Here is a 27,066-nt window from a genome sequence, read left to right as displayed (position 1 = left end):
CATAATGTTATAAGGGTTTTTTCTCATTGCGCGTTTGTCTTTTCTATTCCATAATCGTTTTCTTTCTAAACAGGGCTTAAGGGTGTTACCTTTGCTATTAAGAAAGCTTGGAGTAATGGTTGGCATCGTCTACGACTCGAAGTTCATTATGCTAGGTTGTGTCTTTTTAGGACGAAGTCCACTTCAGTTCCTTGAGATATTAATCAGGAATGGGTACACCGCTTGATCCTTTGCACGAAGAGGCAGTTTGTGGAATTCACATTTTGTGTTGCTGTTACACTCGCTAATAATGGTTTGTCGGTCTCTAACTCAGTTTGGTGATGCTCAGCCCCGGTCTTCTTCTGGTCGTGCCCTTCATCAAGGATTTATACGGCTTGGTTTAGTATATGTTTATCTGATTCCTTTTGGTAGTTGTTTCTTTTTGCCATAATACCCGTGTTTATTTTGTTGAAGTTTTCATTTCACAAAACCTTCAGTGGGGAAATTAAGATGTTTTGTGGGGAAAATTTTCCCGACAAAAGCTTGTTTCTTGTAGTGTTTTACCCGAAAAAGTATATAGAAAATTTTAATAACCCTTCGTCATAAATAGTATATATCGTACTCTTACATTTGATACTAGGATCAACAACCTGAATTTTGCTCCAACAATTAAGATAATTTACTTTCCACTAAACAAACCACTCCATTTTAAAACATATAATTATATACACTCCTTTCAAAATAATGAATAAATTATAATTTCAATATTTCAAATTTATCAACACAATTAATTTACTCAAAGCTCAAATAACAAAGTTTAACTTAATTTAATTCAATATGTAACTAACGTCATTGTTATTCAACATAAACAAGTATGATCAGTATAAATTAAACACCAAAGACTACATTACAATTGTATTTAAGTGAATTAAAAAAAAAGAATTAGCGTACATCATTAAGTTTTAGAAATTAATCCATTTAGAATATCGCCAAAAATCAAGAATTAAAAAGTTATTCTAAAAATTCTTTAGAATACTTTGTTAAAATAATAATAATAAAAAATAATAAACTTAATTTTTGATATAAAAAATAAAAATAAATAAAACAAAAGCATGTGAAAAGAAAGAATTAAATAGTTGTATTCAAAGTCAAGGTATGGGTGTGATGTATGTGTCAAAGTCTATGTATGGGTTTTGTATGGGTTTTGTATGGGTTTGTCCAAGAAATAATGTATTGGATTTTTTCAATGTTATCAGAACCGGACCGCACATCAAACCGGATTTATAAAAGGGTCACGGGTCACTTGGTCGGATCGGATGGCTCGGATTGGTCGGACCGGATGATGTAATAAATAAATAAATAATATTTATATATATAATTAATTTAAAATTATTTTTTTAAAATTATATATATCCAAAATAATAAAAATTTGATTTGTTATTGTTTTTGGTCAATTTAAAACTTAAGTATGTAATGAAATATTTTTTAAATATAAAATGGGTCTAATTATTTTTTCTCATTTTTTTTATTAAAATGGCATCTGATTAAGGTTGTTGTATTTCGTTTATTTTTAAAAAAATTGAATGAATAACCTTTGAATTTTTTGATGTATTATAAAATAAAGAATAAAGTTAGTATTTTAATAAGAGAGAAATAGTAGTTTATCGAAAAATGAAAAAGAGAGAAAAGAAGAGTAGGAGAGAGAATTGGTCATTTTGAATTATGATTTAGTTGTCCTCTGGCTTCCATTTTTTCTTTCACTTCACACATCTCTAAACCAGCTTTTCTTTCTTTCTCTCCTCTGGCTTCCATTTTTCGTTTTTTGCAGATGAAAAAATCACAAGCAGCAAATCTCCATTTCTTCATTTTCTTGCAGATCTCTTTTGGCTGATCATCATCTATGTCATGTGGAATTCCACCCCACAATTTCTGTGTCTCTCGGTTTCTGTCTACCAGATCTCTATTTTTTACTTTTTTTTTATTTAAAGTTTTTTCGGTAAATCTTCAAAAAACCGGGGTTGCATCGATTTCCGGTCCGACCTCCGGTTTCCGGTTCAACCCCGGGTCTGTCCGGTTTGTTGAAGATTCAACAAACCGGAGTACTCTGGACCGGACTCCTGGCCAGTTTCCGGTTCGATCGGTTCGACCGGCCGGTCCGGTCCGGTTTTTATAACAGTAGATTTTTTTATATAAGGAGGTCTCATTTTTTAGATGTTGATTGTCCGAAAAAATATAGTCCAAGTCCTTAGTTTTTTTTATACCATGTATTTTGTGCCTTGACTCTTTATTTTGTATTCCATAAACTAATTAGTCCGTCAAAATTATATATTTAGCCCTCGACATTTTTCAGTTTTAGTTCTTCTACTCTAACAAAGTGGTATCAGAGCCACGTTACGGGAGTTAGTCTTCCGCAAAACAGACCCTATAAAAATGTCAAACGGTCTCAAACTTCCTTATCAATACCCTCAGCTCACCAAAACTAATTATTCAAGTTGGTGTATTTGAATGAAGGCGTTACTCGGATGTCAAGATGTCTGGGACATTGTTGAAAAAGGCTACGTAGTCCCGTCCAACGAGGCAGCATTGTCACAGGCAGAAAAAGATACTTTGCAAAAAAATCGCAAAAGCGATCAAAAGCCGCTTACTCTCATCCATCAAGGTTTGGATGAATTAATGTTCGAGAAAGTAGCTGAAGCTACAACCGCCAAACAAGCGTGGGAAATCCTACGAGTTTCTCTTCAAGGGGAGGAGAAAGTTAAAAAAGTTCGTTTGCAGATGCTGAGAGGAGAATTTGAGACGATGAGGATGAAAGAGATGGAGGTCATTAGTGATTACTCATCCCGAGTAAAATCTATCATAAATCAGATGCGGCAGTATGGAGAAAAAATTGAAGAGTCCAGAATTGTTGAAAAAATTATGCGATCACTACTACCAAAATTTGATTACATAGTGGTGGCTATGGAGGAGTCCAGAGACATCAGCGAAATGTCCGTTGATGAAGTTGTAGGGTCACTACAAGCACGAGAGGAGCGGTTTGAGAAACGAAGAAAAGATTCCGCAGGACAAGTCTTAGCAACAAAGGCTGTGTTTAAAAATGGCGAAAGTAGTCATTCCGGCAGAGGACACGGAAGAGGTCGAGGAGGAAATGGTAGAGGACGAGGACGTGGCAGAAGTCAAGGCAGAAATGAAAACGGCAATAACAACAATGACAGAAGCACTCAATTCACCAGAGGCAGAGGAAGAGGCCGATGACGCGGTTAAGGAAGAGGAAACTGGAGGCCGAATGAAGGACGCGACAAGTCCAACATTCAATGTTACAATTGCTCTAAGTATGGTCACTATGCGGTGGAATGTTGGAGTCCGCCTAAGGAGGTAGAGGAGACTGCTAATAATATTCAAGATGAGGAAGTAACTGGCATAGTGTTACTTACCTACGAAGGTGAAGAAAATCACGAAAATAATATATGGTATCTTGACAATGCGGCAAGTAACCATATTTGTGGTGATAAGAAGATGTTCGTGGAGCTCTATGAATCCGTTCGCGGTAATGTTGTATTTGGAGATTCCTCTAAGGTTCCTATTACAGGCAAAGGAACCATTCTTATTCGGCTCAAAAATGGCGCTCACCAGTTTATTGATAATGTTTATTATGTTCCTAACATGAAAAGCAATATTTTGAGTTTGGGATAGTTACTCGAGAAAAATTATGAAGTTCACATGGTGGACCGGAAACTACTCCTGTTGAATGAGAAAAAGGAGCTGATTGCACGAGTACCCATGGCAAGAAACAGAATGTTCACAATTAACATTCAGACAGACGTGGCCAAATGTTTGAAAGCTTGTGTGCAAAGTCCCCCCTGGCTTTGGCATTTACGGTACGGAGATCTCAATTTTGGAGGACTGAAGCTGTTGGGACAGAAGCAGATGGTAAACGGATTGCCTCACATTGACCAGCCTCATCAACTGTGTCAAGGGTCTTGTTGGAAAACAATTCAGAACCAGTTTTCCAAAGGAGTCCATGTCAAGAGCAAAGGCGCCACTTGAGCTAGTTCACACAGACGTGTGTGGACCGATCACTCCACAGTCCTTGGGAAAAAATAAATGTTTTCTACTTTTCATTGATGATTATAGTAGAAAAACTTGGGTGTATTTTTTGAAGGAAAAAACAGAAATTTTTGAGACATTTAAAAAATTCAAAGTCCAAGTGGAGAAAGAAAGTGGTCATTTTATTAAGGCACTCGGATCAGACAGAGGTGATGAATACATGTCCATCTCTTTCAAGCAATTTTGTGAAGATCATGGAATCTGTCATTTCCTTTCAGTCCCTAGATCACCTCAGCAAAATGGCGTAGCAGAAAGAAAGAACAGAACGATGCTCAACATGGTGAGGAGCATGTTAAAAAGCAAAAATTTACCGAAGGAGTTATGGGCCGAAGCAGTGGACTGTGCTATCTACCTGTTGAACAGATCGCCAACTGTCAGTGTTTGGGATCAAACTCCACGAGAAGCATGGAGCGGAATAAAACCCAGTATTTCTCATTTGCCTCTTTTTGGCAGTGTTGCTCATGTCCATGTACCGGATGAAGAACGCAAGAAGCTAGATGATAAAAGCAAGAAATATTTGTTTGTGGGCTATTCAGAACATTCCAAAGGGTACAAAATGTTCGATCCTCAGACTCAGAAAATCATCATCAGTAGAGATGTCACCATTGATGAAGAAGCAGTTTGGGACTGGACCGGTGAAAAAGAAAACAGCTACAGTTTTTATCATTTTATGGATGAAGACAATGATCAGGAAGAACCAGCCACAGTCGCAGCCACAACACCAGCAACCAATTCGACATCAGTAAGCTCATCTAGTTCGAGTTCATCCTCGAGTAATGAAGACAGTTCAGATGAACATCTGCCCGGAAAGCCTAAAAAAATCATACCTATTAAAGATCTCTATGAAATAACAAAAAATCTCGATGATGAATTAACTCTTTATTGTCATTTTGTTAATGATGAACCAACAGATCCAGAAGAAGTAATGAAAGATGAAAAATGGAGAAAATCCATGGAAGAGGAGATTCATTCGATCGAGAAAAATAAAACATGGGAGCTGACATCACTTCCGGTCGGTCAAAAACCCATTGGAGTTAAACAGGTTTTCAAAGCAAAGAAAGATGCAAATGGTGAAATCGTCCGACATAAAGCAAGACTGGTGGCAAAAGGGTTCAGTCAACGACCCGGAATTGATTACAATGAAGTTTTTGCTCCTGTTGCCATAATGGAGAGTATCAGACTGATAATTTCTGTAGCTTCTCAACACAGGTGGAGAATCCATCAAATGGACGTGAAATCCGCATTTCTCAACGGATATCTGGAAGAGGAAATTTATATCCAGCAACCACCTGGGTATGTTGTGAAAGGTCAAGAAAACAAAGTGCTAAAATTGAAAAAGACACTTTATGGTCTTAAGCAAGTACCACGAGCCTAGAACAGTCTCATTGACAAATATTTTTAAGAAAATGGTTTTGTCAAATGCCCACATGAATATGCCCTATATGCAAAGGTGAAAAATGGAGATATGTTACTTGTTTGTTTGTATGTGGATGATCTCATTTTTACAGGGAACAATCCTAAGATGTTTGAAGAGTTCAAGAAGACAATGGCTCGTGAGTTCGAGATAACTGACATTGGTCTAATGTCATATTATCTTGGCATTGAAGTGAAGCAGAATGACGGCGGAATTTTTATTTCTCAAGGTGGTTTTGCGAAGGAGATCTTAAAGAAGTTCAAGATGGAAAATTGTAATTCTGTCAGCACGCTAGTCAAATGTGGATTCAAGTTGACAAAAGATGAAGATGGAGATAGAGTCAACCCGACATTATTCTGAAGCTTGGCCGGAAGTCTCAGATACTTGACATGTACGAGACCAGATATTCTTTATGCAGTCGGCTTAGTAAGTCGATACATGGAAGCCCCAACGGTGTCACATTGGAACGCAGCAAAAAGAATTCTCCGTTATATTAAAGGTACAACTAATTTGGGTTTACTTTATTCAAAATCTGATGATTTCAAATTAGTTGGATACAGTGATAGTGACTGGGCCGATGACAAGGATGACCGAAAAAGTACAACTGGTTTTGTATTTTTTCTGGGTGATACTGCATTCACATGGAGTTCAAAAAAGCAACTGATCGTGACGTTATCTACCTGCGAAGCTGAATATGTAGCTGCAACATCTTGTGTGTGTCATGCGATTTGGCTCCGGAAATTTCTAAAAGAATTTCAGATGAGTCAAAATGATCCAACAGAGATTTTTATTGATAATAAATCTGCACTGGCATTAGCGAAAAATCCAGTGTTTCATGATCGAAGTAAGCACATTGATACGAGGTATCATTTTATTCGGGAATGCATTGAGCAAAAGGAGGTAAAGCTGAGTACGTGAAAACTCAAGATCAAATTGCAGATATTTTCACGAAGCCGCTAAAACATGACGTGTTCAGTCAACTGAGAGCTCAATTGGGAGTCACGAAAAATTAAGTTTAATGGAGCATGTTAAAATAATAATAATACAAAATAATAAACTTAATTTTTGATATAAAAAATAACAATAAATAAAATAAATAAAACAAAAGCATGTGAAAAGAAAGAATTAAATAGTTGTATTCAAAGTCAAGGTATGGGTGTAATGTATGTGTCAAAGTCTATGTATGGGTTTTTTATGGGTTTTGTATGGGTTTGTACAAGAAATATTGTATTGGATTTTTTATATAAGGAGGTCTCATTTTTGAGATGTTGAGTGTCTGAAAAAATATAGTCAAGTCCTTATTTTTTTTTATACCATGTATTTTGTGCCTTGACTCTTTATTTTGTATTCCATAAACTAATTAGCCCGTCAAAATTATATATTTTGCCCTCGACAATTTTCAGTTTTAGTTCTTCTACTCTAACATACTTTAAAAATAATTTCAGGAATCTTCTACATTATTTTTGTACCTCGTCGGGAATACAATTGATTCGGGAGAATTCAACTTTGACATACGAAGAAACCGAGTATACCAACATAATCCCTGCAACCCTAAGAGTCCAAATCCTCATTTGAATACATATATCTTGCCGGAAAATGACAAAATCGAAGTTGATTATGCTTTCTCCAAAAAACGATGTTCATGAGTCAATATATCGGATCAACCCGAACCATTGACTTTTTTCAAAGAACTGGACGGAATTGAAAATTTGACATTAAAAACATTGATCGAAATTTATCTAGAATTGGACCGATAACCGAATTGGATTGAAATGACAGAAAATTTATCAGTTTTAAATATATATTTCTCACATTAGACTTTATTCCCTATATATATAATTTTGTCAGTGTTAAATATATATTTCTGGCATTAAACTTTTATATATATAATAAATATATTTCAAAGTTGTTCTAAAAAAAGTTTAGTTATAATGATATAACTAGACTTAATAATGCTTTATAATTTTATATATATTCACAAATCAAATATTTTATTTTTAATATATATATACCCTGTGTTAATCATACTTATGTGTAAGCAAGGTTATTCTCGTACAGTTACGCTGTTATTATATTTATTCTTTTCCCATTACCCTAACAGATGCACATTTTGGATCCATTTTGTCTCATTTAATTCCGAGGTACCCATACTCGTTAATAATAAATAAATAAATCAATTAAACAAAACATAAATATATAATAAACATGTCACCTATTTAGCAAAACATTCACAAATTTAAATACAATTGAAAATCTAAAGATTTAAAGTTATAAACCCTAAGCTCATTCCTAATTTCATATCTGGAGTATTTTGTTTTTTTTTTAAAATCACATTCCCTAAACTCTTTTATACATTGGTTCTGAATATCTGTGAAACATGTACACTCATTCTAATTCTGAAATAAGGTCTAAGTTGGTATTGTAATTCTAGTTTTGAAGGAGTCATATCAAAACGTAAGAACTTAACTATCAAAATTAAAAACATAAGTTCTAATTTTGAAAGAAGCAATAAGAACTTAACCATCAAATCATAAGTTCAATGTTCTAATTAAGAAACAATTTGGCCATTTAAGTTGACTAGTAGGAATAATTAATGGAGTTTGGGTATCAAATTGGTCCTTGAACTGGACACTTGAGATCAAATTAGTCGGAAAAGGACACGTGTCAGTATATGATTGGCAGTTATTAGACACGTGTCATTTGGACTAATTTGATATCAAGTGTCGAGTTAAAGGGTTAGATTGATGCTTAAAGTTGAATTAGGAGAAAATTGATCCTATTAGCCAAATTCAGGGACCCTTAAATCAATTCCGAGAGGACTAATTAATTCATCTCTAGCTCATTGTATATAGGCTTAATTAATTAATTCGGATCCCTATTATATATAGGCTTAGTTAATTAATATAGAATTTCTTTGGTTAATCTACCAAAAAGATAAGATGAATGATATATAATATTGGAAGCTAGGATGATAAAGAATTGGAAAGTGATTAACAAGATGAAAAAGAAATAAAAACGTGGGTGGGTATGAGACGAGAAATAAAAGTATAAAAAAATAAGTAAACGTTAAACAAGAAGAAGAAAGGGTTAATGTTGATATATAATGAATATTATCCTTAATTTTTCAGAGTAACTAGACTATAAAGTATATATTTACAGTACAGATGTTATAAAAACATGTAAATCACATTTCTGAATTTGATTAGGCTGTTGAACATCCAGATTAATTTGGATAAACATAAACTGATATAATTTTTCTAATAATGGATCCTTATCTGGTGTTGATTAAAATACTAATTTTGATACCTATATATATGTGCAAATAAGAAGGAAGATCAGAGAAAAACAAATTAAAAGCATATATCATATCATAATGGAGTGCATAGCATCAAAATGGAAGGCACTTAGCGGCATTGAAAACAATTGGAATGGTCTTTTAGACCCTATCGACGATAATCTCCGGCGGTATCTTGTTCAGTACGGTGAAAGAATTAGTGCGGTGAATGATTGTTTCAATGGCGTGGAACAATCTGATGGGTATGGACTATGCTTATTTCCTACGGAGGAACTGTTCATTCGGGCAGGACTAGAACTTGGGAATCCATTCAAATACGAAGTGAGTGACTGCTTTTATGCAAGATCAGAAGTCGAAATTGGAGATTGGGCAAAAAGACAATCTGCATTTATGGGGTATGTTGCTGTTGCAACCGATGAAGGAAAGCTTGTTTTAGGCAGGAGAGACATCCTGATATGTTGGAGGGGAACAAGGTTGCCAATTGAATGGTTAAAAAATATTAACTTTTGTCAGACTTCAGCTCCAGAGGTTTTTCCTGGTAATAATGCAAAGGTACATCAGGGTTTTCTCAATGTCTACACTGACAAAAGTGCAAATTCAGTTTACAGTAAAACCAGTGCTAGAGAACAGGTATATATTATTTGTATTTCACTTTCACTTTCACTTTCACATAAATAAATAAGACTGACTATAATATAGTATATATTGGATACAGGTTCTAGCTGTGGTTCGGAGACTTGTGGACAAATACTCAGCATTAAATGAAGATGTGAGCATAACTGTAGTAGGTCATAGTTTGGGTGGAGCACTTGCAACTCTGAATGCAATGGACATAGTTTTCAATGGATATAACAAGCCATCTGGTTCTACTTCGGTCGTATATCCAGTCACTGCTTTTGTTTATGGTTGCCCCCGCGTTGGAGACAAAACATTTCTGGAATTGTTTAATTCCCTGCCTAATCTTCATCTGTTGCGCATTCGAAATAATAAGGATATTGTTCCTGATCTTCCTCCAGATTTAATCATCACTAGATATTCAGAGGTTGGTGTACAGCTTTACATTAACACCCAAAATTCAGCAGACATAAAGACACACACCAACGTGCAGTCGCATGATCTCAACCTTCATTTCTATGGAATTGCTGCTTACCAAGGAGAAGGAAATGACTTCAAGTTGGGATTTGATTTCGATGTTGCACTAGTCAACAAATATGATGATCTCTTGAATGCTCTTTACAAGGTGCCTCCCACTTGGTGGACCTCTGTTATCAATAAAGGTTTGGTTCAGATGGAGAATGGATTTTGGAAGCTCAATGACTACATTCCTCCTCCTCCTCCTGATCTAATTCTTTCTTAATTATAAACCTATAAGCTCCAAATTTAACCCAAAAACTACACATATACCCCTAATCTATCAAATAAATATAAGTGTATGCTAGTTAAATTTGGACTCTAAATCATCAATTTCTTAAGTGTTTTTTCTTTATTTTCCTAACCCTTTTTCCTTTTAAGGTTTAGGATTGTGACTGTGTGTGTCTGTTTCTTATCTTGTAATTTATCATTGTACTATCTCCTTTAAGAATAACTCAAGTTTCTTTCTCCTATCAAAATTATTGAAAAAGTTGTTTTATGCTTACTAGAACTTATTCAACACGCTAGATTCATTACCATACTTTCTAATTAAATTTGTATTTCACTCAATTTCATTATCATTATGGTACTATTTCGCTCTGCTTTCTACTTAGCATTTCTAAACACTATACTGTGTTCTATTAAAGGTCTTTTTAATTTGTGTAAAACATGCGGTTTTTGTTTTACAAACTATGCCAATTATTGTATCAATTTATCCGCATGAATTACATATCACTTATTAGTCAGTATTCAGTTATAATCAAATAATAAAAAACATCAAAACACAGAAAATAAAAGTAGAAGATATACCCAAAACACAAGTTCCTGAAGAAAACCAAATGAGTTACAAGTACTCGTGGGTATTTCTAGGCCTTCAAATTCAAGCTCTAACCCTCCAAGGTTCGACATTGTGTTAATTTACAACAAAATATACATAATGTGACATTTAATTTTTCAACTTTTTAGGTTTGGGTCCATTTAGGTGTTGTTGTTTTTATGAGATAGAAAGTTAATGTTTAGCAAGAGAAAACTCCAAAAATAACGATTTTGAAAAATAATAAATGTGGTTCCATAGTAAATATGATACTAAACAATTTTAATTCTTGAAAAGTTTCATTTCGAGTTCGTTATCAGCCAAATTTGGTAAAGTCAACCCAAAATAAAAAAAAATGGCCAACCACATGGCTTGTTTTGTTAGGAAAAAGCTACAGGTATCCATCTGCAAAAACGTGAAACCACGTTGATTTTTTTTTTATTTTTGAATTAACCCTTAAATAAATCATACACAAGCATATATATACATATAGGCAATTAACTAGGACTAATATAAATAAGAAAATGCTACGCATGCTAGGAATTCTAATTACACATATAAAGTAATCCTATCTAGACAATAAATCTTATTTATGATTACTTCCTTCACAATTCCCCTCGAGCCACAGAAGCCACGATGAACTGCCAACTTGTCTCGATTTAACATAAAATGACCACTGGCCTGAAGAAAGAGAAAACTATGTATGGCCAACGAAATTCACCAAATTGAGACTGATTATAATATAATATATATTAGATGCAGGTTCTAGCTGTGGTTCGGAGACTTATGGACAGATACACAATATTAAATAAAGATGCATGCTTAACTGTAGTCTGGGTCGAGCACTTGCAACTTTAAATTCCATAAAGTTTTCCATGAAAAATGAAAAAATATTAAGACGCTAAAATAAGGAATACCTGAAAATGGGGGTAAACCTGAAAAACAAACAAAAAAAAGTTAAAAAAAAAACATAAATAAAAATTGAGACTCTGCCAAAAGAGCCACTTGGTGAACCATAATTTTGAATGCTGAGAGAAACATGAGCATAAACTTTTATGACTATTGTTGTGCCCAAATGGATTTAGGAGTTTATCTTTTTTTAGATAGATAGAAACTAGGCTTAATAGGCACCCAAACCCCTAAACTTGTAACTTTTTTTCACCTGACCCATCAACTTAGGAGACAACCTCTCAACCCCTCAATTCTCTAAAAACATCACATACAGCCTCTTACACTCCTATGTTCGGTCAAAATATTGACCCGTGTGGAAAACGCGCTTGACTGCTGACCACACAAATGCCACGTGTTACGAGTTGATTGGAGTTGGGATTTTGGCATAAGAATTCTGATCGAAATCCATGTCTGGTAGTTGCTTCCCGAGCACAAATGGGCTTGCTCGCCGAGCAGGGGTGTCAATGAAAAAATTTTAATAAAAAAATGACACATGGCATTGGTGTGGTCAATAGTGAAGCACATTTTCTACACGGGTCAATATTTTGACCGAACATATGGGTGTAAGAGGTTGTATATGATGTTTTTGGAGAGTTGATGGGGTTGACAGGTTGTCCCCTAAGTTGATGGGGTCAGGTGAAAAAAAAGTTATAAGTTTAGGGGGTTGGGTTCCAATTAAGCCTAGAAACTATCATTAATGAACCTGGAGATGTACATTAGAAATAAAAGATGCAAGTGAATCTACCTAGTAATCAGAATCAGTATGAGACTATTGCCAACTCCGCTCGCTGCCCTTATAAAGGAGGAAGATGAAAGATTGGGACAGGTAAATAGGAGTTGGGATAGAAGTAGTAACAACACTTTTGTCTTTTTGGTAAAAGAAAAAGTTACACTTTGCCCTTAAAAAATAAACGCATATTGTTTTCTATAAAATTAGGTCTTTAAGATTAAGTGTCGAGTGGCCAAAGACTTTTCACGTACTTAGTGATTAATAGTATTGTTAATGAAAAAATTTAGTCCTCAATTAGAGACTAATTTATGTTTGGTTCCCAAGGTTGTAGAAAACGTTACGTGCTAGTCAGACGGACATGGACTCAAGAATTAATCGGAAATTGGTCGAAGATTAACCGGGGATTAATCGAATCTGTATTTTTTTATTTGTTAATCAAAAAATTATTATATAAATTCAATTAATATGTATTATAATATCTAAAAACAATAGTATAAAATTATTTAATATAGAAAAACATCTATATTTCGAACATATATCTCTAAAACTATGCAAACATCAACATTTCAACAACAATATCATTGAAAGAACTCAAAAGTAAATTATAATAAAGAAAAAAATAAATTCAACACAAAAAATGATTTTCTTCATCGTCACTTAGGCGGCGTCTAGGTCATCTAGGCGACGTCGACAGATCCCAAGCGGCTAAAAATCGGCAAGGAGCCAAAAAAAATGCCTAGAGGGACTAATCAGACAAAATCGGGACAGATTCTCGATTTCAAGCGGGACCTAGGCGGTCGAGATGGGCTTCGTTTTGAATAGTGTCGGTTCCTTAAATTGGCGTGTAACTCTTATTTTTCTAGTAGTTTGTTACTCGTAGCTAATATCTTTGTTGCGCCTCGAACGAGTCCTTTGGTCATCCCTTTCAGCACTGGAATTTCACAATTGAGATCTAGAAAGCCATCTCTAGACTCTTTGGCAAGCATTTAAATATGTCTAATTCCATTCTTGATATGTTGATTAGTGCTACACATCATACTTCCAGTTCCCAATAAAGCGTTTTGTCGTCGGCTGCCATTGTTAGCACAATTTTGACTTTTGTGACATTTTCAAAATGAAGCTTTCTTCCACAATCATACTCTGAGAATTTTATGTTCGCTTCGATCCCTTTAGTGTATGATTACGAAGTCAGATTTCATTATTTGAAGACCATTAAATAATCTAGCTTGAACAACATATTATTTCACAGTTTTTTCTGTCGGGTCATCCTCCCAAGGCGCCTTGCATCGTTGAGGCTCATTAGTCTGCCTCTCTTTCCGGATGACGTTAAATACATTGGGTTTTGCATTGTGAGGGCCCTTGTTCAGCTGCTCCGACACCAATTTTTCATAATGTTATAAGGGTTTTTTCTCATTGCGCGTTTGTCTTTTCTATTCCATAATCGTTTTCTTTCTAAACAGGGCTTAAGGGTGTTACCTTTGCTATTAAGAAAGCTTGGAGTAATGGTTGGCATCGTCTACGACTCGAAGTTGATTATGCTAGGTTGTGTCTTTTTAGGACGAAGTCCACTTCAGTTCCTTGAGATATTAATCAGGAATGGGTACACCGCTTGATCCTTTGCACGAAGAGGCAGTTTGTGGAATTCACATTTTGTGTTGTTGTTACACTCGCTAATAATGGTTTGTCGGTCTCTAACTCAGTTTGGTGATGCTCAGCCCCGGTCTTCTTCTGGTCGTGCCCTTCATCAAGGATTTATACGGCTTGGTTTAGTATATGTTTATCTGATTCCTTTTGGTAGTTGTTTCTTTTTGCCATAATATCCGTTTTTATTTTGTTGAAGTTTTCATTTCACAAAACCTTCAGTGGGGAAATTAAGATGTTTTGTGGGGAAAATTTTCCCGACAAAAGCTTGTTTCTTGTAGTGTTTTACCCGAAAAAGTATATAGAAAATTTTAATAACCCTTCGTCATAAATAGTATATATCGTACTCTTACATTTGATACTAGGATCAACAACCTGAATTTTGCTCCAACAATTAAGATAATTTACTTTCCACTAAACAAACCACTCCATTTTAAAACATATAATTATATACACTCCTTTCAAAATAATGAATAAATTATAATTTCAATATTTCAAATTTATCAACACAATTAATTTACTCAAAGCTCAAATAACAAAGTTTAACTTAATTTAATTCAATATGTAACTAACGTCATTGTTATTCAACATAAACAAGTATGATCAGTATAAATTAAACACCAAAGACTACATTACAATTGTATTTAAGTGAATTAAAAAAAAGAATTAGCGTACATCATTAAGTTTTAGAAATTAATCCATTTAGAATATCGCCAAAAATCAAGAATTAAAAAGTTATTCTAAAAATTCTTTAGAATACTTTGTTAAAATAATAATAATAAAAAATAATAAACTTAATTTTTGATATAAAAAATAAAAATAAATAAAACAAAAGCATGTGAAAAGAAAGAATTAAATAGTTGTATTCAAAGTCAAGGTATTGGTGTGATGTATGTGTCAAAGTCTATGTATGGGTTTTGTATGGGTTTTGTATGGGTTTGTCCAAGAAATAATGTATTGGATTTTTTCAATGTTATCAGAACCGGACCGGACATCAAACCGGATTTATAAAAGGGTCACGGGTCACTTGGTCGGATCGGATGGCTCGGAATGGTCGGACCGGATGATGTAATAAATAAATAAATAATATTTATATATATAACTAATTTAAAATTATTTTTTTAAAATTATATATATCCAAAATAATAAAAATTTGATTTGTTATTGTTTTTGGTCAATTTAAAACTTAAGTATGTAATGAAATATTTTTTAAATATAAAATGGGTCTAATTATTTTTTCTCATTTTTTTTATTAAAATGGCATCTGATTAAGGTTGTTGTATTTCGTTTATTTTTAAAAAAATTGAATGAATAACCTTTGAATTTTTTGATGTATTATAAAATAAAGAATAAAGTTAGTATTTTAATAAGAGAGAAATAGTAGTTTATCGAAAAATGAAAAAGAGAGAAAAGAAGAGTAGGAGAGAGAATTGGTCATTTTGAATTATGATTTAGTTGTCCTCTGGCTTCCATTTTTTCTTTCACTTCACACATCTCTAAACCAGCTTTTCTTTCTTTCTCTCCTCTGGCTTCCATTTTTCGTTTTTTGCAGATGAAAAAATCACAAGCAGCAGATCTCCATTTCTTCATTTTCTTGCAGATCTCTTTTGGCTGATCATCATCTATGTCATGTGGAATTCCACCCCACAATTCCTGTGTCTCTCGGTTTCTGTCTACCAGATCTCTATTTTTTACTTTTTTTTTATTTAAAGTTTTTTCGGTAAATCTTCAAAAAACCGGGGTTGCATCGATTTCCGGTCCGACCTCCGGTTTCCGGTTCAACCCCGGGTCTGTCCGGTTTGTTGAAGATTCAACAAACCGGAGTACTCTGGACCGGACTCCTGGCCAGTTTCCGGTTCGACCGGTTCGACCGGCCGGTCCGGTCCGGTTTTTATAACAGTAGATTTTTTTATATAAGGAGGTCTCATTTTTTAGATGTTGATTGTCCGAAAAAATATAGTCCAAGTCCTTAGTTTTTTTTATACCATGTATTTTGTGCCTTGACTCTTTATTTTGTATTCCATAAACTAATTAGTCCGTCAAAATTATATATTTAGCCCTCGACATTTTTCAGTTTTAGTTCTTTTACTCTAACAAAGTGGTATCAGAGCCACGTTACGGGAGTCAGTCTTCCGCAAAACAGACCCTATAAAAATGTCAAACGGTCTCAAACTTCCTTATCAATACCCTCAGCTCACCAAAACTAATTATTCAAGTTGGTGTATTTGAATGAAGGCGTTACTCGGATGTCAAGATGTCTGGGACATTGTTGAAAAAGGCTACGTAGTCCCGTCCAACGAGGCAGCATTGTCACAGGCAGAAAAAGATACTTTGCAAAAAAATCGCAAAAGCAATCAAAAGCCGCTTACTCTCATCCATCAAGGTTTGGATGAATTAATGTTCGAGAAAGTAGCTGAAGCTACAACCGCCAAACAAGCGTGGGCAATCCTACGAGTTTCTCTTCAAGGGGAGGAGAAAGTTAAAAAAGTTCGTTTGCAGATGCTGAGAGGAGAATTTGAGACGATGAGGATGAAAGAGACGGAGGTCATTAGTGATTACTCATCCCGAGTAAAATCTATCATAAATCAGATGCGGCAGTATGGAGAAAAAATTGAAGAGTCCAGAATTGTTGAAAAAATTATGCGATCACTACTACCAAAATTTGATTACATAGTGGTGGCTATGGAGGAGTCCAGAGACATCAGCGAAATGTCCGTTGATGAAGTTGTAGGGTCACTACAAGCACGAGAGGAGCGGTTTGAGAAACGAAGAAAAGATTCCGCAGGACAAGTCTGAGCAACAAAGGCTGTGTTTAAAAATGGCGAAAGTACTCATTCCGGCAGAGGACACGGAAGAGGTCGAGGAGGAAATGGTAGAGGACGAGGACGTGGCAGAAGTCAAGGCAGAAATGAAAACGGCAATAACAACAATGACAGAAGCACTCAATTCACCAGAGGCAGAGGAAGAGGCCGAGGACACGGTCAAGGAAGAGGAAACTGGAGGCCGAATGAAGGACGCGACAAGTCCAACATTCAATGTTACAATTGCTCTAAGTATGGTCACTACGCGATGGAATGTTGGAGTCCGCCTAAGGAGGTAGAGGAGACTGTCAATAATATTCAAGATGAGGAAGTAACTGGCACAGTGTTACTTACCTACGAAGGTGAAGAAAATCGCGAAAATAATATCTGGTATCTTGACAATGCGGCAAGTAACCATATGTGTGGTGACAAGGAGATGTTCGTGGAGCTCTATGAATCCGTTCGCGGTAATGTTGTATTTGGAGATTCCTCTAAGGTTCCTATTACAGGCAAAGGAACCATTCTTATTCGGCTCAAAAATGGCGCTCACCAGTTTATTGATAATGTTTATTATGTTTCTAACATGAAAAGAAATATTTTGAGTTTGGGACAGTTACTCGAGAAAAATTATGAAGTTCACATGGTGGACCGGAAACTACTCCTGTTGAATGAGAAAAAGGAGCTGATTGCACGAGTACCCATGGCGAGAAACAGAATGTTCACAATTAACATTCAGACGGACGTGGCCAAATGTTTGAAAGCTCGTGTGCAAAGTCCCCCCTGGCTTTGGCATTTACGGTACGGACATCTCAATTTTGGAGGACTGAAGCTGTTGGGACAGAAGCAGATGGTAAACGGATTGCCTCACATTGACCAGCCTCATCAACTGTGTCAAGGATGTCTTGTTGGAAAACAATTCAGAACCAGTTTTCCAAAGGAGTCCATGTCAAGAGCAAATGCGCCACTTGAGCTAGTTCACACAGACGTGTGTGGACCGATCACTCCACAGTCCCTGGGAAAAAATAAATATTTTCTACTTTTCATTGATGATTATAGTAGAAAAACCTGGGTGTATTTTTTGAAGGAAAAAACAGAAGTTTTTGAGACATTTAAAAAATTGAAAGTCCAAGTGGAGAAAGAAAGTGGTCATTCTATTAAGGAACTCAGATCAGACAGAGGTGGTGAATACATGTCCATCTCTTTCAAGCAATTTTGTGAAGATCATGGAATCCGTCATTTCCTTTCAGTCCCCAGATCACCTCGGCAAAATGGCGTAGTAGAAAGAAAGAACAGAACGGTGCTCAACATGGTGAGGAGCATGTTAAAAAGCAAAAATTTACCGAAGGAGTTATGGGCCAAAGCAGTGGACTGTGCTGTCTACCTGTTGAACAGATCGCCAACTGTCGGTGTTTGGGATCAAACTCCACAAGAAGCATGGAGCGGAATAAAACCCAGTATTTCTCATTTGCCTCTTTTTGGCAGTGTTGCTCATGTCCATGTACCGGATGAAGAACGCAAGAAGCTAGATGATAAAAGCAAGAAATATTTGTTTGTGGGCTATTCAGAACATTCCAAAGGGTACAAAATGTTGGATCCTCAGACTCAAAAAATCATCATCAGTAGAGATGTCACCATTGATGAAGAAGCAGTTTGGGACTGGACCGGTGAAAAAGAAAACAGCTACAGTTTTTATCCTTTTATGGATGAAGACAATGATCAGGAAGAACCAGCCACAGTCGCAGCCACAACACCAGCAACCAATTCGACATCAGTAAGCTCATCTAGTTCGAGTTCGTCCTCGAGTAATGAAGACAGTTCAGATAAACATCCGCCCGGAAAGCCTAAAAAATTCATACCTATTAAAGATCTCTATGATGTAACAAGAAATCTCGATGATGAATTAACACTTTATTGTCATTTTGTTAATGATGAACCAACAGATCCAGAAGAAGCAATGAAAGATGAAAAATGGAGAAAAGCCATGGAAGAGGAGATTCATTTGATCGAGAAAAATAAAACATGGGAGCTGACATCACTTCTGGTCGGTCAAAAACCCATTGGAGTTAAATGGGTTTTCAAAGCAAAGAAAGATGCAAACGGTGAAATCGTCCGACATAAAGCAAGACTGGTGGCAAAAGGGTTCAGTCAACGACCCGGAATTGACTACAATGAAGTTTTTGCTCCTGTTGCCAGAATGGAGAGTATCAGACTGATAATTTCTGTAGCTGCTCAACACGGGTGGAGAATCCATCAAATGGACGTGAAATCTGCATTTCTCAACGGATATCTGGAAGAGGAAATTTATATCCAGCAACCACCTGGGTATGTTATGAAAGGTCAAGAAAACAAAGTGCTAAAATTGAAAAAGGCACTTTATGGTCTTAAGCAAGCATCACGGGCCTGGAACAGTCGCATTGACAAATATTTTTAAGAAAATGGTTTTGTCAAATGCCCACATGAATATGCCATGTATGCAAAGGTGAAAAATGGAGATATGTTACTTGTTTTTTTGTATGTGGATGATCTCATTTTTACAGGGAACAATCCTAAGATGTTTGAAGAGTTCAAGAAGACAATGTCTCGTGAGTTCGAGATGACTGACATTGGTCTAATGTCATATTATCTTGGCATTGAAGTGAAGCAGAATGACGGCAGAATTTTTATTTCTCAAGGTGGTTTTGCGAAGGAGATCTTAAAGAAGTTCAAGATGGAAAATTGTAATTCTGTCAGCACGCTAGTCAAATGTAGAATCAAGTTGACAAAAGATGAAGGTGGAGACAGAGTCAACCCGATATTATTCCGAAGCTTGGCCGGAAGTCTCAGATACTTGACATGTACGAGACCAGATATTCTTTATGCAGTCGGCTTAGTAAGTCGATACATGGAAGCCCCAACGGTGTCACATTGGAACGCAGCAAAAAGAATTCTCCGTTATATTAAAGGTACAACTAATTTGGGTTTACTTTATTCAAAATCTGATGATTTCAAATTAGTTGGATACAGTGATAGTGACTGGGCCGATGACAAGGATGACCGAAAAAGTACAACTGGTTTTGTATTTTTTCTGGGTGATACTGCATTCACATGGAGTTCAAAAAAGCAACTGATCGTGACGTTATCTACCTGCGAAGCTGAATATGTAGCTGCAACATCTAGTGTGTGTCATGCGATTTGGCTCCGGAAATTTCTAAAAGAATTTCAGATGAGTCAAAATGATCCAACAGAGATTTTTATTGATAATAAATCTGCACTGGCATTAGCGAAAAATCCAGTGTTTCATGATCGAAGTAAGCACATTGATACGAGGTATCATTTTATTCGGGAATGCATTGAGCAAAAGGAGGTAAAGCTGAGTACGTGAAAACTCAAGATCAAATTGCAGATATTTTCACGAAGCCGCTAAAACATGACGTGTTCAGTCAACTGAGAGCTCAATTGGGAGTCACGAAAAATTAAGTTTAATGGAGCATGTTAAAATAATAATAATACAAAATAATAAACTTAATTTTTGATATAAAAAATAACAATAAATAAAATAAATAAAACAAAAGCATGTGAAAAGAAAGAATTAAATAGTTGTATTCAAAGTCAAGGTATGGGTGTAATGTATGTGTCAAAGTCTATGTATGGGTTTTTTATGGGTTTTGTATGGGTTTGTACAAGAAATATTGTATTGGATTTTTTATATAAGGAGGTCTCATTTTTGAGATGTTGAGTGTCTGAAAAAATATAGTCAAGTCCTTATTTTTTTTTATACCATGTATTTTGTGCCTTGACTCTTTATTTTGTATTCCATAAACTAATTAGCCCGTCAAAATTATATATTTAGCCCTCGACAATTTTCAGTTTTAGTTCTTCTACTCTAACATACTTTAAAAATAATTTCAGGAATCTTCTACATTGTTTTTGTACCTCGTCGGGAATACAATTGATTCGGGAGAATTCAACTTTGACATACGAAGAAACCGAGTATACCAACATAATCCCTGCAACCCTAAGAGTCCAAATCCTCATTTGAATACATATATCTTGCCGGAAAATGACAAAATCGAAGTTGATTATGCTTTCTCCAAAAAACGATGTTCATGAGTCAATATATAGGATCAACCCGAACCATTGACTTTTTTCAAAGAACTGGACGGAATTGAACATTTGACATTAAAAACATTGATAGAAATTTATCTAGAATTGGACCGATAACCGAATTGGATTGAAATGATAGAAAATTTATCAGTGTTAAATATATATTTCTCACATTAGACTTTATTCCCTATATATATAATTTTGTCAGTGTTAAATATATATTTCTGGCATTAAACTTTTATATATATAATAAATATATTTCAAAGTTGTTCTAAAAAAAGTTTAGTTATAATGATATAACCAGACTTAATAATGCTTTATAATTTTATATATATTCACAAATCAAATATTTTATTTTTAATATATATATACCCTGTGTTAATCATACTTATGTGTAAGCAAGGTTATTCTCGTACAGTTACGCTGTTATTATATTTATTCTTTTCCCATTACCCTAACAGATGCACATTTTGGATCCATTTTGTCTCATTTAATTCCGAGGTACCCATACTCGTTAATAATAAATAAATAAATCAATTAAACAAAACATAAATATATAATAAACATGTCACCTATTTAGCAAAACATTCACAAATTTAAATACAATTGAAAATCTAAAGATTTAAAGTTATAAACCCTAAGCTCATTCCTAATTTCATATCTGGAGTATTTTGTTTTTTTTTTAAAATCACATTCCCTAAACTCTTTTATACATTGGTTCTGAATATCTGTGAAACATGTACACTCATTCTAATTCTGAAATAAGGTCTAAGTTGGTATTGTAATTCTAGTTTTGAAGGAGTCATATCAAAACGTAAGAACTTAACTATCAAAATTAAAAACATAAGTTCTAATTTTGAAAGAAGCAATAAGAACTTAACTATCAAATCATAAGTTCAATGTTCTAATTAAGAAACAATTTGGCCATTTAAGTTGACTAGTAGGAATAATTAATGGAGTTTGGGTATCAAATTGGTCCTTGAACTGGACACTTGAGATCAAATTAGTCGGAAAAGGACACGTGTCAGTATATGATTGGCAGTTATTAGACACGTGTCATTTGGACTAATTTGATATCAAGTGTCGAGTTAAAGGGTTAGATTGATGCTTAAAGTTGAATTAGGAGAAAATTGATCCTATTAGCCAAATTCAGGGACCCTTAAATCAATTCCGAGAGGACTAATTAATTCATCTCTAGCTCATTGTATATAGGCTTAATTAATTAATTCGGATCCCTATTATATATAGGCTTAGTTAATTAATATAGAATTTCTTTGGTTAATCTACCAAAAAGATAAGATGAATGATATATAATATTGGAAGCTAGGATGATAAAGAATTGGAAAGTGATTAACAAGATGAAAAAGAAATAAAAACGTGGGTGGGTATGAGACGAGAAATAAAAGTATAAAAAAATAAGTAAACGTTAAACAAGAAGAAGAAAGGGTTAATGTTGATATATAATGAATATTATCCTTAATTTTTCAGAGTAACTAGACTATAAAGTATATATTTACAGTACAGATGTTATAAAAACATGTAAATCACATTTCTGAATTTGATTAGGCTGTTGAACATCCAGATTAATTTGGATAAACATAAACTGATATAATTTTTCTAATAATGGATCCTTATCTGGTGTTGATTAAAATACTAATTTTGATACCTATATATATGTGCAAATAAGAAGGAAGATCAGAGAAAAACAAATTAAAAGCATATATCATATCATAATGGAGTGCATAGCATCAAAATGGAAGGCACTTAGCGGCATTGAAAACAATTGGAATGGTCTTTTAGACCCTATCGACGATAATCTCCGGCGGTATCTTGTTCAGTACGGTGAAAGAATTAGTGCGGTGAATGATTGTTTCAATGGCGTGGAACAATCTGATGGGTATGGACTATGCTTATTTCCTACGGAGGAACTGTTCATTCGGGCAGGACTAGAACTTGGGAATCCATTCAAATACGAAGTGAGTGACTGCTTTTATGCAAGATCAGAAGTCGAAATTGGAGATTGGGCAAAAAGACAATCTGCATTTATGGGGTATGTTGCTGTTGCAACCGATGAAGGAAAGCTTGTTTTAGGCAGGAGAGACATCCTGATATGTTGGAGGGGAACAAGGTTGCCAATTGAATGGTTAAAAAATATTAACTTTTGTCAGACTTCAGCTCCAGAGGTTTTTCCTAGTAATAATGCAAAGGTACATCAGGGTTTTCTCAATGTCTACACTGACAAAAGTGCAAATTCAGTTTACAGTAAAACCAGTGCTAGAGAACAGGTATATATTATTTGTATTTCACTTTCACTTTCACTTTCACATAAATAAATAAGACTGACTATAATATAGTATATATTGGATACAGGTTCTAGCTGTGGTTCGGAGACTTGTGGACAAATACTCAGCATTAAATGAAGATGTGAGCATAACTGTAGTAGGTCATAGTTTGGGTGGAGCACTTGCAACTCTGAATGCAATGGACATAGTTTTCAATGGATATAACAAGCCATCTGGTTCTACTTCGGTCGTATATCCAGTCACTGCTTTTGTTTATGGTTGCCCCCGCGTTGGAGACAAAACATTTCTGGAATTGTTTAATTCCCTGCCTAATCTTCATCTGTTGCGCATTCGAAATAATAAGGATATTGTTCCTGATCTTCCTCCAGATTTAATTATCACTAGATATTCAGAGGTTGGTGTACAGCTTTACATTAACACCCAAAATTCAGCAGACATAAAGACACACACCAACGTGCAGTCGCATGATCTCAACCTTCATTTCTATGGAATTGCTGCTTACCAAGGAGAAGGAAATGACTTCAAGTTGGGATTTGATTTCGATGTTGCACTAGTCAACAAATATGATGATCTCTTGAATGCTCTTTACAAGGTGCCTCCCACTTGGTGGACCTCTGTTATCAATAAAGGTTTGGTTCAGATGGAGAATGGATTTTGGAAGCTCAATGACTACATTCCTCCTCCTCCTCCTGATCTAATTCTTTCTTAATTATAAACCTATAAGCTCCAAATTTAACCCAAAAACTACACATATACCCCTAATCTATCAAATAAATATAAGTGTATGCTAGTTAAATTTGGACTCTAAATCATCAATTTCTCAAGTGTTTTTTCTTTATTTTCCTAACCCTTTTTCCTTTTAAGGTTTAGGATTGTGACTGTGTGTGTCTGTTTCTTATCTTGTAATTTATCATTGTACTATCTCCTTTAAGAATAACTCAAGTTTCTTTCTCCTATCAAAATTATTGAAAAAGTTGTTTTATGCTTACTAGAACTTATTCAACACGCTAGATTCATTACCATACTTTCTAATTAAATTTGTATTTCACTCAATTTCATTATCATTATGGTACTATTTGGCTCTGCTTTCTACTTAGCATTTCTAAACACTATACTGTGTTCTATTAAAGGTCTTTTTAATTTGTGTAAAACATGCGGTTTTTGTTTTACAAACTATGCCAATTATTGTATCAATTTATCCGCATGAATTACATATCACTTATTAGTCAGTATTCAGTTATAATCAAATAATAAAAAACATCAAAACACAGAAAATAAAAGTAGAAGATATACCCAAAACACAAGTTCCTGAAGAAAACCAAATGAGTTACAAGTACTCGTGGGTATTTCTAGGCCTTCAAATTCAAGCTCTAACCCTCCAAGGTTCGACATTGTGTTAATTTACAACAAAATATACATAATGTGACATTTAATTTTTCAACTTTTTAGGTTTGGGTCCATTTAGGTGTTGTTGTTTTTATGAGATAGAAAGTTAATGTTTAGCAAGAGAAAACTCCAAAAATAACGATTTTGAAAAATAATAAATGTGGTTCCATAGTAAATATGATACTAAACAATTTTAATTCTTGAAAAGTTTCATTTCGAGTTCGTTATCAGCCAAATTTGGTAAAGTCAACCCAAAATAAAAAAAAATGGCCAACCACATGGCTTGTTTTGTTAGGAAAAAGCTACAGGTATCCATCTGCAAAAACGTGAAACCACGTTGATTTTTTTTTATTTTTGAATTAACCCTTAAATAAATCATACACAAGCATATATATACATATAGGCAAGTAACTAGGACTAATATAAATAAGAAAATGCTACGCATGCTAAGAATTCTAATTACACATATAAAGTAATCCTATCTAGACAATAAATCTTATTTATCATTACTTCCTTCACAATTCCCCTCGAGCCACAGAAGCCACGATGAACTGCCAACTTGTCTCGATTTAACATAAAATGACCACTGGCCTGAAGAAAGAGAAAACTATGTATGGCCAACGAAATTCACTAAATTGAGACTGATTATAATATAATATATATTAGATGCAGGTTCTAGCTGTGGTTCGGAGACTTGTGGACAGATACACAACATTAAATAAAGATGCATGCTTAACTGTAGTCTGGGTCGAGCACTTGCAACTCTAAATTCCATAAAGTTTTCCATGAAAAATGAAAAAAATTAAGAAGCTAAAATAAGGAATACCTGAAAATGGGGGTAAACCTGAAAAACAAACAAAAAAAAAGTTAAGAAAAAAAAAACATAAATAAAAATTGAAACTCTGCCAAAAGAGCCACTTGGTGAACCATAATTTTGAATGCTGAAAGAAACATGAGCATAAACTTTTATGACTATTGTTGTGCCCAAATGGATTTAGGAGTTTATCTTTTTTTAGATAGATAGAAACTAGGCTTAATAGGCACCCAAACCCCTAAACTTGTAACTTTTTTTTCACCTGACCCATCAACTTAGGGGACAACCTCTCAAGCCCCTCAATTCTCCAAAAACATCACATACAGCCTCTTACACTCCTATGTTCGGTCAAAATATTGACCCGTGTGGAAAACGCGCTTGACTGCTGACCACACAAATGCCACGTGTTACGAGTTGATTGGAGTTGAGATTCTTGCATAAGAATTCTGATCGAAATCCATCTCTGGTAGTTGCTCACCGAGCACAAATGGGCTTGCTCGCCGAGCAGGGGTGTCAATGAAAAAATTTAATAAAAAAATGACACATGTCATTGGTGTGGTCAACAGTCAAGCACATTTTCTACACGGGTCAATATTTTGACCGAACATATGGGTGTAAGAGGTTGTATATGATGTTTTTGGAGAGTTGATGGGGTTGAGAGGTTGTCCCCTAAGTTGAGGGGGTCAGGTGAAAAAAAGTTATAAGTTTAGGGGGTTGGGTTCCAATTAAGCCTAGAAACTATCATTAATGAACCTGGAGATGTACATTAGAAATAAAAGATGCAAGTGAATCTACCCAGTAATCAGAATCAGTATGAGACTATTGCCAACTCCGCTCGCTGCCCTTATAAAGGAGGAAGATGAAAGATTGGGACAGGTAAATAGGAGTTGGGATAAAAGTAGTAACAACACTTTTGTCTTTTTGGTAAAAAAAAAGTTACACTTTGCACTTAAAAAATAAAGGCATATTGTTTTCTATAAAATTAGGTCTTTAAGATTAAGTGCCGAGTGGGCAAAGACTTTTCACGTACTTAGTGATTAATAGTATTGTTAATGAAAAACTTTAGTCCTCAATTAGAGACAGATTTATGTTTGGTTCCCAAGGTTGTAGAAAACGTTACGTGCTAGTCAGACGGACATGGCCCTCAAGAATTAATCAAGGATTGGTCGGAGATTAACCGGGGATTAATCGGATCTGTATTTTTTATTTGTTAATCAACAAATTATTATATAAATTCAATTAATATGTATTATAATATCTAAAAACAATAGTATAAATTATTTAATATAGAAAATCATCTATATTTCGAACATATATCTCTAAAACTATACAAACATCAACATTTCAACAACAATATCATTGAAAGAACTCAAAAGTAAATTATAATAAAGAAAAAAATAAATTCAACACAAAAAATGATTTTCTTCATCGTCACTTAGGCGGCGTCTAGGCGGTCTAGGCGACGTCGACAGATCCCAAGCGGCTAAAAATCGGCAAGGAGCAAAAAAAAAATGCCTAGAGGGACTAATCAGACAAAATCGGGGAAGATTCTCGAATTCGAGCGGGACCTAGGCGGTCGAGATGGGCTTCGTTTTGAATAGTGTTGGTTCCTTAAATTGG

At 34.8% G+C, this 27,066-nt stretch overlaps 2 protein-coding genes across 2 annotated transcripts; both read left to right on the top strand.

Annotated features, from left to right (window-relative positions):
• Positions 1-8,853: 8,853 nt before the first annotated feature.
• On the top strand, positions 8,854-10,253 carry LOC136224618 (phospholipase A1-II 1-like). Its single transcript, XM_066013004.1, has 2 exons — positions 8,854-9,422; positions 9,508-10,253. Exons 1-2 carry the CDS (start codon positions 8,871-8,873, stop codon positions 10,147-10,149), a joined length of 1,194 nt encoding a protein of 397 aa, XP_065869076.1. The 5' UTR covers positions 8,854-8,870; the 3' UTR covers positions 10,150-10,253.
• Positions 10,254-22,676: 12,423 nt separating this feature from the next.
• LOC136222584 (phospholipase A1-II 1-like) lies at positions 22,677-24,265 on the top strand. Its single transcript, XM_066010336.1, has 2 exons — positions 22,677-23,228; positions 23,314-24,265. Exons 1-2 carry the CDS (start codon positions 22,677-22,679, stop codon positions 23,953-23,955), a joined length of 1,194 nt encoding a protein of 397 aa, XP_065866408.1. The 3' UTR covers positions 23,956-24,265.
• The last annotated feature ends 2,801 nt before the right edge of the window (positions 24,266-27,066 follow it).

The sequence above is a fragment of the Euphorbia lathyris genome, chromosome 3, assembly GCF_963576675.1.
Source record: "Euphorbia lathyris chromosome 3, ddEupLath1.1, whole genome shotgun sequence".
In the NCBI taxonomy this organism is placed as follows: Eukaryota; Viridiplantae; Streptophyta; class Magnoliopsida; order Malpighiales; family Euphorbiaceae; genus Euphorbia; species Euphorbia lathyris.
Note: the sequence above shows the minus strand (reverse complement) of the source record. Positions and strands in the feature narration are given on the sequence as shown.

Coding starts and splice junctions, on each gene's coding strand:
- LOC136222584 (XM_066010336.1), top strand. CDS start 22,677: ATGGAGTGCATAGCATCAAAATGGAAGGCACTTAGCGGCATTGAAAAC. Junction 23,229..23,313: donor AAACCAGTGCTAGAGAACAG/GTATATATTATT, acceptor TATTGGATACAG/GTTCTAGCTGTGGTTCGGAG.
- LOC136224618 (XM_066013004.1), top strand. CDS start 8,871: ATGGAGTGCATAGCATCAAAATGGAAGGCACTTAGCGGCATTGAAAAC. Junction 9,423..9,507: donor AAACCAGTGCTAGAGAACAG/GTATATATTATT, acceptor TATTGGATACAG/GTTCTAGCTGTGGTTCGGAG.